General features: G+C 47.3%; 1 protein-coding gene across 6 annotated transcripts in view; it reads right to left on the bottom strand.

The window, feature by feature from the left end:
• Positions 1 to 20,708, bottom strand: part of CYFIP2 (cytoplasmic FMR1 interacting protein 2) — a 112,418-nt gene extending 91,710 nt beyond the window's left edge. Inside the window, exons 1-9 of one of the 6 annotated variants that reach the window (XM_065874235.1) lie at positions 20,583 to 20,708; positions 18,733 to 18,822; positions 12,868 to 12,945; positions 11,015 to 11,116; positions 8,668 to 8,849; positions 6,723 to 6,819; positions 5,300 to 5,428; positions 2,673 to 2,777; positions 447 to 538 (exon numbers count right to left, since the gene is read on the bottom strand). In XM_065874235.1, coding sequence (XP_065730307.1) covers positions 447 to 538; positions 2,673 to 2,777; positions 5,300 to 5,428; positions 6,723 to 6,819; positions 8,668 to 8,849; positions 11,015 to 11,116; positions 12,868 to 12,945; positions 18,733 to 18,822; positions 20,583 to 20,699 — 992 coding nt within the window. In that variant the 5' untranslated portion in view covers positions 20,700 to 20,708. The remainder of the gene's footprint in view (positions 1 to 446; positions 539 to 2,672; positions 2,778 to 5,299; positions 5,429 to 6,722; positions 6,820 to 8,667; positions 8,850 to 11,014; positions 11,117 to 12,867; positions 12,946 to 18,732; positions 18,823 to 20,582) is intronic. The other 5 variants (XM_065874231.1, XM_065874232.1, XM_065874233.1 and 2 more) reach the window with 5 other exon arrangements.
• Between the last annotated feature and the right edge of the window lie 601 nt (positions 20,709 to 21,309).

Below are 21,309 nucleotides of genomic sequence, written 5' to 3'. Positions count from 1 at the left end.
GGTCATCAACCCGCTTCACAGTTGGAACCGTTGGAACAATACCCTCCACGGCATACTTACTGCATGGACACAAAACCTGAAGAGAGAACCAGTGTGATGAAGAACAAGGCCATCTCGCTCTGCCTGACCACTGAGGGCCGGTCACTCCTCCCCCTTCGCAGGCGAAGGAGGACTCCTGCCGTTCCCCTGCAGGCGGTGTCGGCCACCACGGGAACAGAGAAGGGGCGGGGCTGTGCTCTGAGCACTTTTGAACCCTGGCAGCAAAGGGCAGGTGCAAAAGGGCTCAGAGCACCATCCACTGCTCCCCTCTGCCAGGCGTCAGTGATTGGACAGAATCCACCTGCCCAGGGCTCTGGGGAGGGGGGAGGGGCTGAAGTGGCCCCTCGGCCCCCTGCCCGGGCTGGGCGTCCTCGGGGGAGCCGAGAGACATTACGGCAGGCACTCACTTGGACTTGTTCTCTTCATAGTGAGCACTGGTCTTAATGTATCTGGCCAGCTCTATCTGCATGTCGCCGAAAAGGGGCACCACCTGCAGCTGCTGCAAAGGAAGCAAATACAGTGCGTGAGACACGGAGGGAGGGGCCAGGTGGCTGCCTTCCGCCGGGGGAGACAGGCCTCCGTGTGTGCCTCTGGGATGACCCCCAGTTTCTGCTTCCAAAGATGCTACTATGTGACCCTGGAACCACAAAGAGCCCCAGCCAGAGTAGAGGTCCTCCCGTGCCTCCAACCATCCCTATGTTCCAGCAACTGAGCCCAGAGAGGCAAAGTGACTTGTCTAAGGTTACCCAGCAGGCAGAACAGATGAAGAATGAGGACCAGATGGTCTGCCTCCCAGGGCAGGGTCTCTTCTGCTCTAATTTTCCTTGGATTCGAGGATCCTCGCCGCTTTGAGCTCTGCGAGTGGGTGCCCAGATGCCACTGGCTGGGCATGACCTTCTTGAGAAACTCCACAACGTGAAGTGATTGAAACCTTTAACACCTAACACCAAAGGGCAGACGATTCCCATCCGAAGACCAGGAGTAATGGCGAGGAGGCTGGTATTTTCTGTCTGCTTCTTAGGCACTAGGCACTGTGCCAAGCCCTTCAAAACCAGAGGGTTTCTAGGGCAGTGAAACTATTCTGTATGATACCATAATGGTGGATATAGATCATTATACATTTGTCAAAACTTACAGAATGCACAATGCCAAGAGTTACCCCTACTGCAAACCATGGACTGGGTGATAATGACGTACCAACAATGTAGGTTCATGGACTATAACAAATGTACCCCTCTGCTGGGGAGTTTTGACAATGGGGGAGGTTGTGTATAAGTGGAGGCAGGGAGTATATGGGAAATCCCTGTTCATTCTGCTCAATTTTGCTGTGAACCTAAAACTGCTCTAAAAAATAGTCTATTAAGCAAATCAGAAAACAGTATTTCAATCCACAGAATAACTGGGTGAGGTCAGTACAAGCATCATTCCCATTTAACAGATGGACAAACTGAAGCTTTGACAGCTGAAGTGATTGTTTCCAATCACTCCTAGAAGCTAAGGAGCTGGGATTATAACCCAGGGCTTTGACTGACCTATGTGATCCCACTGAATCCTCAAGGGAACCCTATAAAGTAGATACCCTTAGCATTGCTGTTTTTCAAGCCAGGGAACTCAGTTTCAGAGAAGTTCTGTGACTTTCCCAAAGTCACCCAGCTATGAAGTGGCAGAGCGAGACTAAAACCCAGGTCTTTGTGAGGCGAGATGGTGGTCTTCCACTCCACCCCCACCTCATTCATGCGGATTTAAGGCAGAGGCAGATTTGGCCCGTTCTCCCAAGATGAGCTCTGTTTTCACTTTGGGCAGCTCCAGAGAAAAGTGAAAGTTTCAGCTTCAAATAGAAGCCAAGCCACAGGATGCCTTTTGGTGACTTATTTCCCTCTTAACCTCCAAGAGTCGGTGGGACCCAGGCTTGGCCACACCTTTGAGGGATTCCACTTTTAACTGAAGCCTGGTTTTCCCGTGTCTGACCTCAGAGGCTCCACTCCAGGCCTGAAATGCCTGATGCTAGAATACACCGACAACATGGAATTCACTTCCCGAGGAGAAAACCCCTTTGCGAAAACCTCAAAGGCAAACCACAAGGTTTTACTGTTAAAGATTTGGGGCAGAAGATCAAATCTCTGAGGCGCTGGGATGGACTGAGTGTGGGCTGGACGCTGATGAAGTGATGAAGCATTCTGCCCAGAGGCAGGGAGAGTGAGGGGCCTCTGGTGGGCCAGGAGAGGCTGTGCGTTTGCGAATGTGAATCAAGGTAAAAGCCAGTCTTTATTCCTCCTGCTTCTGTGGGCTCTGATACATACTGAAAATTAAAGCGGGCTCTGTCTTCTGGGACGCACCTCTTTCTTTAGATGGCAAGGGATTTCAGAAAAGGGAAAAAGCAGTATGCGGAAAGAATCACAAGGCCTCCCAGCCGAATCCCAGCTGAATCCTGAGAGTCAGGCACACATGCCTTCTATAGTGTAGCTTCCTCTACCCAGGGCAGCTGGAGGCCCTATCATTCTATTCTCCTCCTCTTGGGGTCTTTAAAGCTACAGTTCAATCAACCAGCCCCACTACTTGCTGGTTCATTTCATTCCTTTCCCCAGAGAGACCACCCCTTGGCCCCCTGCCCAACCCCAGCCCCAGGTGCTGACCTTAAAGAACTTATCGATTTTGCTGAGGTTGATCCTCTTCTTGGCATCCAGTTTGTAAATGTTACTGACGTTTCCATCCATCAGGTAGAGACCAAAACCCATGACCTAGAGTGAGAAGAGGCAGAAGCCAGTCACATCCACTGGAAAAGTTTCAAACAACCAACAAAAGCAGATCTGTGTCTGTGTTCACATCCCCTGTAGTGACACATTCTGTGACAAAAACCCATGTATCTTCAAAAAAAAAAAAGGGGGGGGACCCATAGGTCTACTTTCAACCAGAAATTTGATTTCTGTGAAGAAATGCAGAGGACTCTTTCATATATTATCATGGCGGCCACTTCTTGAGTCCTCCCCCATGGGCCAGAGTCTGTGCTTTGGGATTTAGCAGGCGTCACCCTTCATTCTCACAACAATCTTATGAGTCAAGTTCTACACAATAACCTTATTCTACGGACGAGGAACTGGAGACACAGAGAGGTTAGACAGCTTGCCAAGGTCACACAGCTAGTAAGCTGCAGAGACAGGATCTGAACCGGGATCTGACAACAACACGTAGGCACTTAGATCCTTCTTGAGAGGAAGGACTGAGTGGTGCTGTTGCTGCATCCCTGGGCCCCAGCACATCACAGGCACTTGATGAATACTCACTAGATGGTAAATGGATGTGAAACTATTCACCCCTTTCTCCAAGCAAACTACAACAAAGATTCCCAAGGAATCTCACTGGTGACTTCATTAACAAAAAGAACACATTTTTGCCTGACAATGCCCTATAAGCAGGTTGACAGGCTGATTCTTGATATTCCAGTCCATACAATACTTTCCTGAATGCTGGCTTCTTTTGCTCTTTTTGCCAAATGTCAGCAAGCCTGAGGAGGCCTGAATAGCTAGGTTGAAAGCAGCTTCCCTCAGCACACAGTTGCTATGTGACTGGGGATAAGTCACGTCTGACACCTAAGGGAGTGGACTAGAGGATGGGCGTTTGCATTTTGCAGTTCCGCAGGGTGTGCACCAGACTTTTCCATTTAAGGTAGAAGGCGCTCCCTGGTGGCATCTGAGTTCACTAACAAACTGCAGAGACAAGCAGTGCAGGAGTCCAGGTTGAGGAGGCAGAGAATTGAGAGGGAAGAAGGTTGGGAAGCTGAGACGTGGGAGGATTAAAAGCAGGCAAGAGAAAAGAAGGGCCTGAGAATCTGATGGCAGCATCTAACGATGCTTGGTGGACTGGGGTTTAGCAACCAACTTAGTGGAAGCAGCAATTCTGGGCAGAGCTATGGTAATTGCCCAGGCATAGCACTGGGGGTGAGAGAGACTGCTGAGCTCTGGGTGACTTCTCTGGATTTCTGACTGTGCAGAGCAAGCCAGAGTGAACAAGACACAAAGCCACACTGTCCTGCAAGCTTCTTCGAGATGTTATGGAAATGTTAAGAAGGGAACACCAACAGGGCTGGGATTCTTGAAATAGCAGGAGGCGACATGGAGAGGAAAAAAAAGTCAAACCAGCATCGGAATTTTGAAAGGGGAGGTTCTGGGGAAAAACGAATCAAAAGGGGTGATGCATATGAATATGGAGAAGATTATTCATTTCCGGGCTATTGTTGTCAGAGGGAAATTAGAAATAATCTAAGCAGCTAACGATAGAATAATGGCTGAAGAAATTAAAGCTCATCCATATAACATTATTTAAGGGCTGCATAATCTTCCAAATGCATTTAATGAAGTGGGATAAAAATTACACGTGCACAAAATTTATGTAAATTGCATATGTAAATAACATACATATGAAAATATATCAGCACAGAAAAAACGAGAAAGATATACATCAAAATGCTAAAAGTGTTATCTCTGGATGGAAAGATTGTAAGAGATGCAATTTTTTAATGCTTTTCTGTATAGTCCAGATTTTCTACAATAATAAAAATTACTTGGCAATTAAAAAATGAAACTTGTAAACTGATGAAACAAATGTGACCCATTTGGCAAAATACAGCACAAGTTTGAAGATTCTGCCTTCCCCTTGAGTTGGCAGTTATTTTCTCCAGGATGTCTGGCTTAACAAGAGTATGGACACGAAGGTGTTCTACAGAGTTTCAATGCAGCTTAGCAAACAAATATCCAACCACAGGGGATCTGTTAAATAACAATGTCCCCATACAATGGAATACTTGCCAGCCATTAAAAATCACATTGTACTGGCTTCCCTGGTGGCACAGTGGTTGAGAGTTCTCCTGCCGATGCAGGGGACACAGGTTCGTGCCCCGGGATGGGAAGATCCCACATGCCGCGGAGCGGCTGGGCCCATGAGCCATGGCCGCTGAGTCTGCACGTCCGGAGCCTGTGCTCCGCAACGGGAGAGGCCACAGCAGTGAGAGGCCCGCGTACCGAAAGAAAAAAAAAAAAGAAAAGAAAAGAAAAAAAATCACATTGTAGAAAGAGCCTTAATGATGTCTGGAAAGGTGTATATGACATATTCAAGGCAAATAACAGGTTACAAAACACTATATGCAGTAAGATCTGTATCAGTGCTTAAGTAAAAAGAAAGAAATATTAAAAACAAATGATTTTAAATAAGAAGGAGGTGAGAGGGCAAGCCGAGGCCCTGAGGTGTGTGACCGAGGGAGCTGTACCTTGAGGAGCATGTGCTTCTCACTGGGGGTCAGATACATCTTGTTCTCGTAGTAATCCACACAGATGTTGACAATGTCGGCCAGCAGCTCCTCATAGCCTGGGATCACTTCCAGTTGCTGGTGGAGACACTAAACAGCAGTGCCCCCCACCCCGGTTAGCCACTGTCCTGCATCCTCACACACACACCACCCAGGATGGGCCACCGCTGGGCCCTGGGACAGTGCCCGGCCTCACTGACTGCCCCAGGTGGAGGGGAGCCTGCAGCCTCTCCTCAACGTGCCCACAGTGGTTGGTCAGAGCTCCTGCACATCCCCCATGGCAGGGACCTGCTCCCCTTGGGGCCTTGCATTGTATTTCCTGGTAGTTCTGATGGTTAGAAAGTGCATTATTGGGCTGAGCTGAAAGCATTTCAGCTAGGACCGTGGTAATCCCAGCTTAGTTTTGACAGTGTGGACTGAGCCCAAGACATCTTCTCAGATGATGGTGGGAAGACCAAGCCCAGTGGAGGAGAGCTGGGCCAGCAGGTGTCTCCGTCCTGGCAGGACACAGCAGTACAAAGACATTTCCTATACAAGAAGGCCTGAGGTCTCCACCCCAGGCCCCTTGTCTCCAAAGGGACACACTGGCCCACGGCAGGGTGTGCATGGGGCTCAGGCGTGGGGCTGGGTCCCCGGGAAAAAACCTGAAGCCTCAACACTGAGGAGCCTTCTGCAGGTAACACAGAGCAGGGAAGGCCCGGTGAAGCCCTGAGAAAGATTTTAGCCCAGAAACCCTTTGAGGATTGAAGGCCCCTCTCAAGTTTAGGCCTGGGTCCTGCTGACATTCGTGCTGGTGCCTGTTTAGGTTGAATTGAGAGATGCACAAGACAGGTTATTTTAAGTCAGGCAGAGCGTGAGAGCCACAGCTGCGTGGGAATACCCTGGCAAAGTGGCGGCAGCAACTATGACTACATCTTTTTATATCCTTGCTGTCTATCAGGCTCTACACGTTAAGGGCTTTTTATACAGTATCTCATTTATTTCTCACCACTGTCCTATGAGTGGCAAAACAACAGTCCCATTTTACAGACGAGGAAACTGAGGCTTAGACCTTGCCCGAGGCCTCACAGTGGGTCAGTGGAGGGTCTAGGATGAGAAAACAAGGCGGTCTAACTCCAGAACCCAAGCTTTCAATCTACACCGATGCAGAGGCAGAACACTGGCTAGAAGGTTTTCAGAGAACAAACTCCGGAGAGGGTGAAAGGGCCATCTGTGGTTGGGAGGGGAGACTTAAGTCTGCAGCTTAAAGCCTGAATAGGGCAAAGGGGACGGCTGATCTGAACAGAGCTCCTCTGCTCGTGCCCCACCACCCCCCCCCGCAACCTCCAGGCCCTGGCCTGCGTCGCGGGATGCCAGGCCAGGACTAACACGGGTTTGCCATCACCTGGGTGATCCTGTTGTGATTGGCCAGGAACATGGACAGGTTCTGTGACTCCTGGATAGACTGGGGGTCCGCCATCTTCCTCAGGAACTGCGCCGCCCTGGGACGGGGTGTTGCAGAGAGGGATGCTCAAGCACAGCCGGCCTCAGCCGGGCCTCATGGGCCCCATCTCTCAGCTAACCCGGATACACTGTCCCTGAAGTTAAGGGGCTCTGAACATCACAAGTGACTCTAACATCAAAGGAGAGCGTGTTCTGGAGTCATTTCATTAGGAGCTGTCTGCACCCTTGTAATAAGGGTATCTGAAATTAGGAGGCAAGAACGCACTGAAGCTCAAAGACCAGGAAAGTTTAAGGGCAGCTAGCATCCCGTCAACCAGCTTGTGGTAGGAGAGCGAAAAGGGCATCCCTGTGCCTCACAGTGTCCTCCAGTGAAACTGCATGGTAAGTCACGGAGAAGAATCGCAGGCAGCAGGATGTTTTGTTTTCATTGCGTATTATGTTATTTGTAGGAAAACCTCAACGTTTCTAAACATTGTATGGAAAACCAAAGTCTATTTAACCTGACGGGATTACAGGTGAAGGGATGATGGGTGTGGGGAACACAGCGGGACTTAAAGGGAGAAAACCACAGCACTGGGACTTCTCCAGCCTGACCTGGAGGTGGAGGCGATGCAGCCCGTGTCACGATGGACCGTGGAACACAGACAAGACACCTGTCTTGCTCATGACCCTAGCCGGTCCACAGAGCACGTCGGCTGTGACCATGATGGAAGTAGCTGGCCACATCTGGGGAGAATCTGTGGGGAAGACACTGTACCATGAGCTAGCTGTCTATGGAATCTTTGTGAAATTGCCATTTCTGAATGGGGCTCTGTCTTCTGGGTACTCCCAGGTTTCAATTCACTCAGGAGGATAAAATGGTGAGGATCTGTATGTTGTCTGTTTTCTCCAGTTACCATGGAGCCCTGGGAGAATGTAGCTCCGGAGGGGGGCCCTCTTCAGCAGTGACACAGAAAATCCTTCCCAAGAGATGTGTACAGACACCTTGGAGCATATCTGAGCCTCAACCAACACAAAGTATATTGGGCTGCTTTCGCCTGCCCTCCCCCACTTTCGGATGGCTGTATCCAAATTTCTGGAGAGGACTGACCCCTCCGCCCCCCTCAGTCCTTCTTTCTTGTGAGCTGACACTGACCTCCAACTGACCCCAAGGACGAGCACCCCCTCCCATCAGCACCACCCCAACACACACATACATAGTATAGCGTCTGATGGAGGGATCAGCACATGACCCAAGCTGGAGCAATGACAAATCTCCTTGGGACTTCTGCAAAAGTATTTGCAAGGAGGAGCATTCTTTCCGTCCTTAGGAGCTGGGGTCGCTACATTGGCTGGCGGGACGCTTATAGCTGCTGGAGGCCACACAGGGTATGAGCCTGCCTGAGAATGAAGCTGACACTGAGGAAAGCTGAGCTGAGAGGTAGAGGGAACCAGACCAACAATATCACCTGAGTACCTGGATCAAGCTGACCAGGACTTTTCTGTTCTGGGAGCCAACGCAGTTTCTTCTTTTACATAAGCAGTTTGAACTGGCTTTCTGATTCTGGCAGAGAATGACTCCTGTGACCATCTGATGATTATATTAATCACAATATAATCTCAGACTGCATGGGACACAGAAAATGCTGCTGCTCCACAGGTGGGGCAAATGAGGATTTGATTCCACCTTGAGACAGAAAACGCTGCCAAGACCCAGTTCTCCAAAACTCAGCTCTGCACCTTATTCCTTAAACCGCAGAAACAGAGGCAGGCCCCCAACCCCACTGTGTCTGTGGACTGGCTAGCTTGGTTCCGAGAAGGAGCCTCTTAGAAGGGCTCTGTCCTCTTCCTCCCACTGGCCACTGGCCGGCGGCCCAGGAAGATGGGGGAGGGGGAGGGGCCCTGACCTCTTGTAGGCAGAGTGATCGTTCTTGACGCTGCACTTCATATTCTTCAGCTCGTCCAAGACTGCAAACATGTTGATGAACTTGCCCAGGGTCAGGAGGTAGGCCTCGGAGACAAAGTCTTTCCTGCGCTCAGCGTGGCACAGCCGTTTCACCTCACTGCAGAAGCGTTCGATGGCCTTGCGCTGCATGCAGAGGGGCAGCGGGTCAGGATGCGGCGGCCTGGTGGGGTGCCTCACTGCTCTCTCTGGTGAGGTCGAGCCTCCCCTGGGGCCCTAGTCAGAGCCTGGACATTTAGAGAAAGGCAAATCTGCCCGGAGGTCTTTCTCAGAGGTGAGCTGAAACACTAAGCTGATTTCTAGAGGGAAGCCCAGAACCTGCCCCCAAGTGAGTCAAACCAATGCATTCATTCACCACGCCCTTGCTGGGAAAACACTGTCTTGTTCATGTGTGTATCCCAAAACCTAGGACAGTGCAGGCACCAGACAATAAGGGGGCAGAGATGGAGAGTGAGAGGGATGCTCAGAGAAAGAGGTTCATTCATCCAATAAACAGGTGTTTACTGAGCATCTTCCACGTGCCAGGCACCATGCTTGGCCCTGGGGTGAAGCAGGGAACAAAACGGAAGAAAAAGTCTCTACCAGAAGGAGCTTATATTCTAGTGATGACTGGCAGAAAACAAAATAAACAAATTCTCTCTATTAGAATGTGATAGGTGCTATGGAGAAAAATAAAGCAAGGAAAGGAGATAGGGAGGCCTTCAAAGACCAGATCAAGCCACGCTTTCTCCTTCCAGAGTCTAACACAGCTTTCTGGGATGATGGAAATGTTCCATACCTGCTCTGTCCAATACAACAGCCACTCATCATATGTGGATACTGAATACTTGAAAAGGCGAGTGCAATGGAGGACCTGCATTTTAAATTTTATTTAACTCTAATTCATGTAGATAGCCATATGTGGCTACTGGACAGCACAGCTCTAGATTATCTCAGCTCCTCCCTTCTCTAAATACCTCCTGTCAGGAGGCCCTCAGTTTAGCACATACTTAGTTTTGGGGTAGCTTTTCTCTCTTGAACCTGCCTTCCCGAAGAGACTTTAGGTTCCTCGAGAGCAGGTGCATGATGCTAATAACAGCAGCTGCCCTTTGTTAAACCTGCTCTGCAATGAGGGCTCTACAAACAGGGCACTTTACAAGCAGACCTAGAGAAAACCTGTGAAATAGGCATTCTTTCCAAGGTAAGAAAACTGAAGTTGTCAGAGGTCTGAAATAACTAACAGAACACAGTCAGAATGCGATAGAACCCTGGGCTTCTCTGCCTTCGAGGCTCTATCTGCACCTTCCCCAGATGTTCCCATCTCCCTCCCCCAGAAGGCCAGCACAGAGCTGGGCGCAGGGCAAACCCTGGGCCAGTGCTTGCAGGCCTACTTATGAGGCTCATAAATACACGTGGAGGGCACAGAGTGTGTGGCAGGACTCCCACCTGGGCAGAGGGTGGTCTTAAAGCCATCAGCCTGCATTCCTGAATGGCTTCCAGATAAGCATAATAACCAGCTTGCCCTCTTACCTTCCATTCAGAGGAGGCTTTGGCTGTCTTTTCTCTTTTCCTCCCTTAAAAGCTCATTCTTCTTGGCTTCCCAACTGGTCTCCCTGCTGCCACCCTTCTGCCCTCCTGCCCCTGACACCTGTGCTGCCCCCCACTTCCCACCCATCAACCACAGAGCAGCCAGAACACCTCGATCAGATCATGTCACCGGAAATCTCCAGCAGCTTCCTGTGGTGCTTGAAGAAAATCCAGGTATTCTTCTCCTGGCCTGCAGTGCCCTGTATGAGTAGGTCCCTGCCTACCCTGCTCACTCTGCAGCCTCCCTGGCTTCGTTCCATTTCTTAAACATGTCACGCTCCTTGAGGCTTCAGGGCCTTTGCCTTTGCAGTTCCTTCTGCCTGAAACCCTCTGCCCCTGGATCATCACCTGCCAGCCTCTTTCACATCATACAGATCTCAGTTCAAACACCACCTCCGTGGAGGCCGTCCCTAAAGCTGCATCCATGTCGAAGATACCCTCCATGCCAGAGGTTCTTTAATTGTATTTTATTCACAGCACTTGTTCTGTTGTGTATTGTTAATTGTCAGTCTCTCCTCCCACCCAGAACACATTCGTCTGCCCACTAGAATGTGAATTATATGGAGGGAGAGGCTTGACTGTCTTGCTCACCCCAGGGTGGGTCAGGGGCACTAGAAAGTGTTTGCCGAATGAATAAATAACATGGCACAGAAATCCAGTACCAGTGTCTAGAAGCGTGGGGACCTACTCAGGTGTCCCGGTCCAGACCCACCCTGACCCCTCACCTGAAAGTACATGAACTTCATGAGCTTAGTGACCTCCGGCTCCAGCACCTCCACGGTCTTCTCATAGATCTCCACTCGGTTGGGCTGCTCGTTGCACTTCACCTGTGGGGAGACAGGGGGTTTCGCACACCCCGGTTTGCCCAGGTGGTCCTGGTTCACACCTGCTGTCTTATTAACAGGGCCTGTTTTCACTGTTGAATGCACCTCATTTAGGATGATCAGTGGTATGGTTACCTAGCGAGAGGAGGCTGGGGTAGCCCTGTCTGACATTCTGATGGGGGAAGAACTGCTCCCCAGACACTGGCTGCGAGAAAGAAACCAGCTGGTCCCCAGAACAGAACCCTCCTCCCCTTCAGTCTGTTCTGTGCCCCGCCCATGAGCTGTACACACGACTACGTTGAGCTGCATAGTCTCCCTCCTGCCGCCTTTGCCCCACTCCTACCCCAGTACCCCTACTCCTATGTGGGGGCCGCTGCCTGATCCTAAGCAGAGAAAAACGTTCTGTCCATGGCTCTGGATGCACTTGGGACAAAGTCCCCTGGCCCTACTTGGGCCCATTAAGAAGCACGTTTTCTCTGCCCAGTGGTTTTCAGCACATCAGAATCCCGTGGCAGATGCGTTCACAGCATGCACACCCAAGGCTGCTAAAAGGTCACTGAAACTGGAGAGTGAGCAAAGGGTAGTAAACACAAGGACATTCTTCACACTGTTGTATAGAAATTCTTAAAATGGAAGCACCTAGCTAAACATCCAGAAGTCGATTATTAAATGGATAAAGTATGATGCATTCATACACTATCATTATGTAACTGTTAGGGGCAATGAGATAGATCTCTGACCTGAGGTGGAAAGATTGCTACCATAAACTGATGGGTGGAAACAGCTGCAGGACAGGAAGGGTAATTTAATCCCGTTTTTATTCAACAAAACACAAAACAGTGTGTGTGTTTGTGTATCCATATATAATACAGGTATAGAGAATCTGACAGGGTGCGAAAACCAAGCTGTTAATAAGTAGTGACCTCTTGGGGTTAGGATTGGGAGCAAGGTAGAGGAATGGTTTCTGTTTACATACCTGTGGCCTGTTGATTTGGTTACAGTGGGACCTAAGAATAATAGGATAACTATGATAATGGTAAAAATAATATCTGTGTGTGTCAACATGAAAAAAGTCAGTTATAAAGACTACAGTGTAGGGCTTCCCTGGTGGCGCAGTGGTTGAGAGTCCGCCTGCCGATGCAGGGGACGCGGGTTCGTGCCCCAGTCCGGGAAGGTCCCACATGCTGTGGAGCGGCTGGGCCCGTGAGCCATGGCCGCTGAGCCTGCGCTCCGCAACGGGAGAGGCCACAACAGGGAGAGCCCCGCGTACCGCAAAAAAAAAAAAAAGAATACTGTGTAAAAAATTCAAGTGGCAGAACCGTATAAATAGGAAACAACACACTTTTGTAAATGACAATAATTTACAAAGTAATAATCACAGAAATATTCATGATGTTTGAGGAAAGAGAGCCAGACAACTATGCAGCAAAGCGTCCACCGTGATTATGCTTTGGTGGGAGGTGGGGGATTTGGGTGGTGGAGCGAGGGGTGAGGATGTCTTGCTTTTTACTGTCTACCTTTCTGCAGTGGTTTGGGTGTTGTACAGTTAGCATATACTGCTTTCAAAAGAAAATAGTACTGAGCAATTTTTAAAAGCTGGCGTCAGTTTTACGGGACGCTCTCTAAATGTTTTCAGCGCACCCCCTTGGGTAAGAGGCCCTGCTTCACTCCCTGCTGCCTGCAGAGGGTCAGTAATCTGGACGGGGGCGGGGTGGAGGGTGGAGGCACCCCCTGAAGGGGCAGGACTGTCTCACCTGGGGGATGGCCCGGGAACAGCTGCGCCAGGTGTATAGCATGACCGCGTACTCGTGCCCTTCCTCCAGCATTTCATTCTGAAAAGCAGAACATGCTCAGCAGGGAGAAACTGCTCCGGCGCCACAAGACTTTTCAACAGCCCCCCACGCCCAGTCGTCGCAACTCACAGTGTGTTCTGTGGACCGGCAGTGTCAGCATCACCCGGTGGGGTGGGGTGGGGGGTGGGGCTTATTGGAAATGCAGAGTCTCAGGCCCCTCCCTGGGCCTATGGAATCTGAAACTGCAGTTCAATAAAATTCCCAGGGGACTCACACTCCCAGGTGCACAATAAGTTTGAGAAGCAATGGCCTAAATTATCCCCATCAGACACTCAAGGGCTCTACAAGCAGGACACATTTTTCAAAGACAGATGGCTACCTCAGAAAGGAGGGGCAGATCCACTAGCTCCAACAGCAAAAGCTGTCCCAGATAAACAGTTAGCAAGAAAATAAGCAGAACAGTTTGTACAGCGGATAGGTTAAAAAACACAGAGTAATAATTATGAAACTATATTATTGTGTATGGAAAAATATTTTGGTGGGATACATACCACAACTATGAATAGCAAGCTCTCTGTGGGGATGGATAAACAGGGGCTTTCGCTTTTCACATCACACGGTACTACAATGTCTGCTCTTTTATAAGAGCCCACTTTACTATTTCATAAGCAGGAAGACGGTTAAGATTAAGATTTTTAAAAATAATACAGAGCAGATGGCAAAACTAACAACAGCACGAAAAACAAATCTGATGACTCACCTCACCTAGTAAGTGCTTCATGGGAAAGAGCCCTAATCTCAGGGTCCAAATATCTGGGCTGAAATCCCAGCTTCACCACTTAGCCCTTTGGCCTTCAGGAAGTCACTTAACCTAAAACTCTCCATTTAGTCATCTGTTTAATAATAATGTTGTAAATAACAACCTCAGAGAAGTTTATGAGAATTAAATACAATACAAACATACATACACACTAGGTAATCTGTAAAGGGAGTTAAGAGTATAACTAGGGAAAAGATAGTCTGGCAGCTCCTCAAAAAGTTAAACACACAGTTACCATATAACCCAGCAATATAACCCTGCTCTGAGGTATGTATCCAAGAGAAATGAAAGCATATGTGCTCACAGAAACTTCAACACTTGTTCACAGCAACATTATTCTAATAGTCAAAAAAACAGAAACGACCCAACGGGTGAATGGACAAATAAAATGTGGTATAGCCATGCAATGGAATAGTACTCTTCTGTTAAAAGGAATGAAGTACTGATCCATGCTACAACATGGACGAACTTTGAAAACATTATGCTAAGTGAAAGAAGCCAGACACAAAAGGCCACCTATTATATGATCCATTTAGATGAACTGTTCAGAATAGACAAATCCATAGAAACAGAAAGTAGATTAGCGGTTGGGGGAGAGCAGAATTGGGAGGGACTGCTAAAGGTTTGGGGGTTTCTTTTTGTGGTGATGGAAATTAGTAGTGATAATTGTATAACACTGTGAATCTACTATTAAAACACTGAATTGTACACTTCAAGTGGTGAATTTTGTTATATGAAAGACGTCTCAAAAAATACTATAAAAAGAGTATTACTAGACCATCTCTTTTGTGAATGTTTGTAGATACAAAAATGAACCTTTACTGATTTTTTAGCCCACACATCATATCTATTTCATAATATCTTCCCAGCACAAGATCAGATTTAATTTGGAGCTTATTACTTTTTAAAGTTTTGTTTTCAACAGCAAATGTCACTGACGAGTCACACTTTCAATTCTTAATTTACAGAACTCTTTAAATCAGTAACATGTTGTGCTTGAGACCACAGAGAACCAAGAATCAAGCCTGTGGGTCTCCTGCTGCCGTTGCTTCAGAGCACGTGTCAGAAAAGGGAAGTGACAGTAATGCATAGGGAACATGTGTCTACTTATCAGCACTAAACTGTCCACTGGCAGGTATATTCCCATTCACTCATCCAGTGAACCTTTCACTGAGCGCTCACGGGTCCCTGGCTTGGTGCTATGTGCTGAAAACAGGCCAGTGAACAAGAATGATGTGGACTCTGCCTTGTGGACAGTTCAGCTGACCATCAGTCAGATCTGTTGTATAATCATGCCTGGAATGTAGAGGTCAGGATGGTGTGTTGGATGGAGCTTCAGGAAACTTGAGTTCTGGTCCTGGCTCTGCTTGGACCCAACTTTTATCTGCACAATGTCATGGTTTTCTCATTTAGAGGCAAAGAGTTGGCCTAAATCACTGGTTCTGAGTCCTGGCTGCACGTTAGTCACCTGGGCAACTTTGAAAACGCCTGATGCCCAGGCTGGGCTCCAATGGAACGGAATCATTATCTCTGGGGGAGGGGCCCAGGCATAAGTGTGTTTTAATGCTCTCCAGGTGATTCCAACGTACAGCCTAGGTTGACAGCTGTAGGACTAAGGATCTCTCAGGTCCTTTACCTTGATAAGATTCTGTAAGTCCACGATTTAAACCCAATGTGAGTTCAGTTCAAATTTCAGATAGTGACAGACTGTACCTCTCAGCACTTATTTGGACACTCGGCCCCCATCTCACCCCCTAGCAAAGAACCCTTGACTGTTCCTCATAGGTGGTCAATTACATGGTGGTCAATTACTCCTCTTTTCTCTGGCTATCCTGCCCTTTGAGAAATTCACCTTGCCCCAAAGTGGGCAGGAGAAATACAAGAAGATGAACATCTAATGAAGCCTCTTGCTGCTGATAAAGCTACTCTACTGAAAGATTTAGCAAGGTACAAGGAGGAGATTGTTGAGGAAGTGAAGTTTTGGCATTATCCACGAACATCAACGGTACACCCTATCTGAGACCCTGCCTAAAACCATATCAACACTATCCCTGTGTTGGTAGAATAGTGGCCCCAGAAAGATGTCTGCATCCTAATCCCCAGAACCTGTGAAAACAATACCTTACACAGCAAAAGGGACTTTGCAGATGTTATTAAGTTAGCAGCCTTGAGATGGGGAGGTCATCCTGGGGTATCTGGTGGACCCAGTGTAATGGCAAGGGTCCTAATAAGTGAGAGGGAGGTGAGAGAGTCAGACCAGGAGTCGTGAGGATGGAAGCAGAGATTGGAGTGGTGTGACTGCTGGATGCAAGGGGGGCTGAGTCAAGGAATGTGGGCATCCTCTAGAAGCTGGAAAAACAAGGCAACAGATTCTCCTCTAGAGCCTTCAGAAACGAACGCAGGCTTGCCCACACCTTGATTTTAACCCTGTAAGATCCCATGCCAGGCTTCTGACCAAAAAAACGGTAAGCAAATAACTTTGTGTTGTTTTAGGTCACCGAATCTGTGATAATCTTCTGTTACAGCAGCCATAGAAAACGAATACAATCTGCCTCCAAACCGGCCCTTCCTCTGACTTCCCTATTGGTGTCCCTGACCTGGTATTTCCAGGAAACCTCAGTCAGCATCGTTGTCACTCCCATGGGCCCCAGCACCCAGCACACTGTGAAGCCAGGCGGAGTCAACCTCCAGCGCCTCTTGTATCCATGTCCCCTTAGCCATCCCTCACACCATTGCCCTCATCCGGCCCTTGACACCTCCAGTGTAGATAACTTTAACTATCGCCTCACTCACGCCTCCTTACCACTTGTTCTGCACAAAACTAACAAATGAAACTTATTCCTCAAGTGTATTTCTGTTCACATTTCTCCCATCAATGAAAAATTCCCATTGCTACTGATTTTTGATTAAATGAATTAAAGTCCTCTATTATGGGCTGACTTGTGTCCCCCCTGTGAAATTCATATGTTGAAGCCCTAACCTCAGGACCTCAGAATGTGACTATATTTGGAGACAGGGCCTTTAAAGAGATGATTAAGTTAACATGAGGCCATTAAGGACCCTCATCCAATCTGACAGAATTTGGACACACAGAGAGACACCTTACATGTGCCTGCACAGACAAAAGACCGTGTGAGGACATCGCCAGAAGGCGGCCGTCTGTAAGCCACGGAGTGGCCTCCGGAGAAAGCAACCCTGCTGACACCTTGATATTGGACTTCTGTCTCCAGAACTGGGAGAAAATAAATTTGTTATTTAAGCCACCCAGTCTGTGGTATTTTGTTATGGCAGCTCTATCAAACGAAGACAGCCCCTATGCACTGACCCTTATCTAATTTTTGATAAATACCACCAAGAATTTCCCTATATGTACTTCACAGTCCAAACCCAGGCAGTCTCTGTGCCTTTTGCCTCTGTGCCTTTCCTCATGCTGCTTCCACCAGCCAGATGCTCTCCATCTCATCCCTGACAGATAAAATTCTAATTGTGTGGGACAGCAGAGGTCAGTGGAAAGAGATCAGGGCTGGGAATCTTAAGTCCTGGATTCTAGGTTCAACCTTGTGACTTACTAATTGTGGGATCATGAGCAACCTGCTTATTAACTTCTCTAGGTCTCAGTTTTCTCATCCCTAAAATGGGAATAATGATCTCTTTGCAAGTCACAGGGCTATTATAAGGTTCCAATGATACCACGTATAAGAAAACCTTATATAGTTTAAAGTACCATTTATATATGGTATATATATATATATATATATATATATATATATATATAACATATATTATGTATATATAATAACCATATATTATATATATGTGTGTGTGTGTGTGTATATATATATATATATATATATATATATATATATATATATATAAAATATGTGGTTATAATGTGTGTGTGTATGTACAGTATACAAGCCTCTACTCAAAACCCACTTCCTTCATCAAGCTTTCTCTGAGCCTCTCAGGGCCCCTTAAAGACTTTGAACTTTCACCATGCCTTTTACCTTTAACTTTGTGTATTTTTATTTGTTTGCAAAGAGCCATCTAGAGCACAGGTTTTGTAGTCAAACAGATTTGGGTTTAGCTCTGCCATTTGTCAGTGGCAAGACCCTGAGTAAGTTACTTAACTCTTCTGGACCTCAGCTTTCCCCACCCATAAAATGAGTATTGTAATAGAACCTTCTTCAAAGGGTTGAGGTGAGGATTAATTAAGACAATGCATTTAAAATATCTGCACGTAAAATGTTCAATAAATGGTAAGCCTGTCTATTTCTACTTGACTCATTGAGAACCAAGACCAGCCCTATCTGTCCTTGCATATCCCCCTCTCCAGCATTTAGCAGGGTCTCTCCAGGTACCAGGTACACAACATTTATTGAATGAATGGGCAGGGAGTGGTGAGACAGGCTTTAGGCTATCGCTGATATAGTGAGAAAGGTCCACTGAGCCACAGGCAGAACCTGTGAATGAGAAATTTGGAATTCTTTAAATGTCAGCGATGCATGAGGATGAAATCAATGAAAGCCCAAGAAGGAAGGGTACCCTCACAGATGGGTCAGACAAAGACCCATCAAACAACGGGTCCCTCTTTGTGAATGATTTAGGCCACCAGTAATGTGTTACTCCAAACCTTTTTTGAGAAACTTTGTGCTTTGGTCAAGGGCCAAAATTCCACACAGCCAGTAATCTATCTATAAAGCATAAAACAAGGCAGGATCTAATCAACTGTTAACCCCCAAAGCTAGAGAAGCTCAGGGAAGTGAACAGTGGGTATAGAGTTCTGCCCCAAAGGTGAGCAGGATTTGCAAGGCTGGAAGATAGGAACAGTGTGCCTCCAGGCGCTGAGAGGGGATGGGTGGGGCATGAGGATGGGCTTGAGGAGATGGATCTGAGGCAGAGTGTTCTTGGAACAGCTGAGCACATGCCCCCGGCAAGAGAAGCTGCCCACAGCCCCGCCCCCACCAGCGGGGGCACGTCTGTCCCTGAAGGTCACAGAGACTTACCATGCTGGAGTGGACTGTAGCCTGCTCAATGTACCTTGCAATGCCTGTGACAAACGCATTCCTGTCCTCGAAGTTTGTGTCAAAGTTAGCCTGCAGGAATTAGAGAACAGGAATACTTGGTGGTTAGAAAACAGGTTCAAGGTGGCTGGGTGTCCAGGGAATAAACCGCTGCCAACAAATGCCCGAGTTGTCTGTGGAAATCTATCCCCACATCACCCTCTCATCTTCCGCCAAGAAATCCCACCCTGAATCCCACTGGGCAGGAGCTGGCTACAGCCAGGGCCTGCATCTGCTTCCCATGGGTCATCAGGTTCACCCAGGGAGCCTCGGAAGTAAAGGCTTAAACCATACAAGCCTAAATAGCTCTTAAAAGTGAAGACGTGTTTTTTTTTTTAGAAAGAAGCAGACTCACAGATATAGAGGAAAAACTAGCAGTTACCAGTGGTGGGCAAAGGGAGGTACAAACTACTGGATGTAAAGTAGGCTCAAGGTTGTACTGTACAACTCTGGTGGGAATGTAGCCAATATTTTGTAATAACTTTAAAAATTGTATAAAAAAAATTTTTGAAAGATGAAGATATTTAAAACAAAAGTTGAAGAGGTACACTGCTTTGATCCAGCAGTGGCAAAAATACTTGCCCAAGGGTGCAGATACATCCGTACAAGAATAATAACTGCAGTATTTTTTTAAATAAAAATACTGGAAACCATCCAAATATCCATTAACAGCAAAAAGCTAAACAAATAATAGTATATCCATACAATGGGCTCATCTTATAAGTACTATGTGGTGGTTAAATACAGTGTGGTAGCATAGCAGTATTGTCAGGAAAAATACCCATAATAAATTTTAAGTTAAAAAAGCCAAACCATAGAGCAACATAATATAGTGTCATTCTCTTTTGGTTAAAAAAAAAAAATTATATATATACGTAGTAAAAAGGTGTGTGGGTATATATACGTGTATATATATATAGACACAGTTACAGGGAAATTTTTATTTGTTATAAATACTTTGCTGCATTGCTAATAATAAAAAAGATATTTACGTAATTAAAATTTAATCTGGGTTAGAAAATGTGAATAAACCAAGTGGATGAGTTGAACCTTCAGGCATGTGCATAATAAGTCTAGCCACTGAATGAAATTTAAAATATACTATGCGTTTATATTCGGTCTCATTTAGCAGTCCAAGAACTTTCAAAAGGTCAAATACAGCTAAAAAGCTAAAAATTTCCAATTAACTAATTCTTTCATAACATGGTATACTTGCCCAGCACACCCAGACAGGGTCTATTTGCAAGGATGACTACAGCTGCACGGATGCCCTTCCCACCACGCCCAGGTGGGATCTCGGTTTTGAGCAATCCGATCACGGTTTGTCACAAGCTTGCCTCTCGGGCAAAAGCAAACAACTGTGACTGGCTTCCCGGAGCCATTATCGGCTGTGGGGAGTTGAAGACCTCTTGTCACATACATGAAGGAAAAGTAATTACCCAGGCAGGCTCTAGGGGTTTCTAAATTGCGATATTTAATTCATGAGGTCAGAGCTGCCAAAACCTTGGTCCGTGCTGCAGCAAGAACAGCCGGGAAGGTATTTGGGGTCAGAACGGAATAACAAGCCTTCCCCGAGGGAAGAGAAACAGCCCTGGTGTACATTTACTAGCTTATCTATTGCTTACACTCAGCTCCACCAGCGCAGCAGGGACTCCATCAGCTGATGACCTTTCACCTTCTAGATGCAGGCATCCCACTTCCCTCTGCCTTCAGGGCAAACCCTCTCAGGGGATCCCCAGAATTCCTGATCCCACCCCCCACCATCTGGCCCTGGTGCTCTGGGAGGACTTAACCTGGTACATGATGGAGGAAGGCGGGGGTTCGATGCATGGCTGCTGGTCAGGGAGGGGCAGCTCTTCCAGCAGGTCCACGTTGGACAGGGCATCTTCCAGGGTGACGTGGGTGGTCATGGCGGCAGTTTCTGTTTTCCGCACTGGGGGGGATGGAAGAGAAGGAAACGCAGAGTTTCAGGGGCCTTCCAACACTTCTCCCACGCTCACCCTATCCAGGCTCCTTCCAGAGAACCCGGGGAGTTAAGAAACACGCACCGAGACGGCTTCCACTTGCTACTGCTTCACGTGGTGCCCTCAACCCGTGCCTGATATCTGAGGATCTCTGTACAGTTTACGAAGTACTTTTTTATGTCTATTGCCTTGACTGAGCCTCACCACAACCCTCTGATGGCAGGTGGTCTCATATCCACATAACTGATGGAAAAACAAGGCTCAGAGAAGTTATGTTGACACTCATACAACCACAGTGACCAGGAGCAAAGGACCTCAAATTATGCTTGACGCTAGAACACGGGCCAAAGCCAAAGTCAGCCTCCAGCTTTTGTTATTCAAGAAGATATTTATCAGTTCCACTCTTAAATTATTGCATAACACAAACATCCATGATTGAGAGAGCCAAAGATTATCAGCTTGAAACCAGAGTGTGAAATTAAGCTGGGAGTCAAAGAATTCAGACTCCAGCAAATTTAACCTTATTTGCAAAAACATTAGAGCCACTGTCTTCCTT

The sequence above is a fragment of the Phocoena phocoena genome, chromosome 3 (genome assembly GCF_963924675.1).
Source record: "Phocoena phocoena chromosome 3, mPhoPho1.1, whole genome shotgun sequence".
In the NCBI taxonomy this organism is placed as follows: Eukaryota; Metazoa; Chordata; class Mammalia; order Artiodactyla; family Phocoenidae; genus Phocoena; species Phocoena phocoena.
The sequence above is the reverse complement of the archived record's forward strand: the minus strand, read 5'-3'. Positions and strand labels throughout refer to the sequence as shown.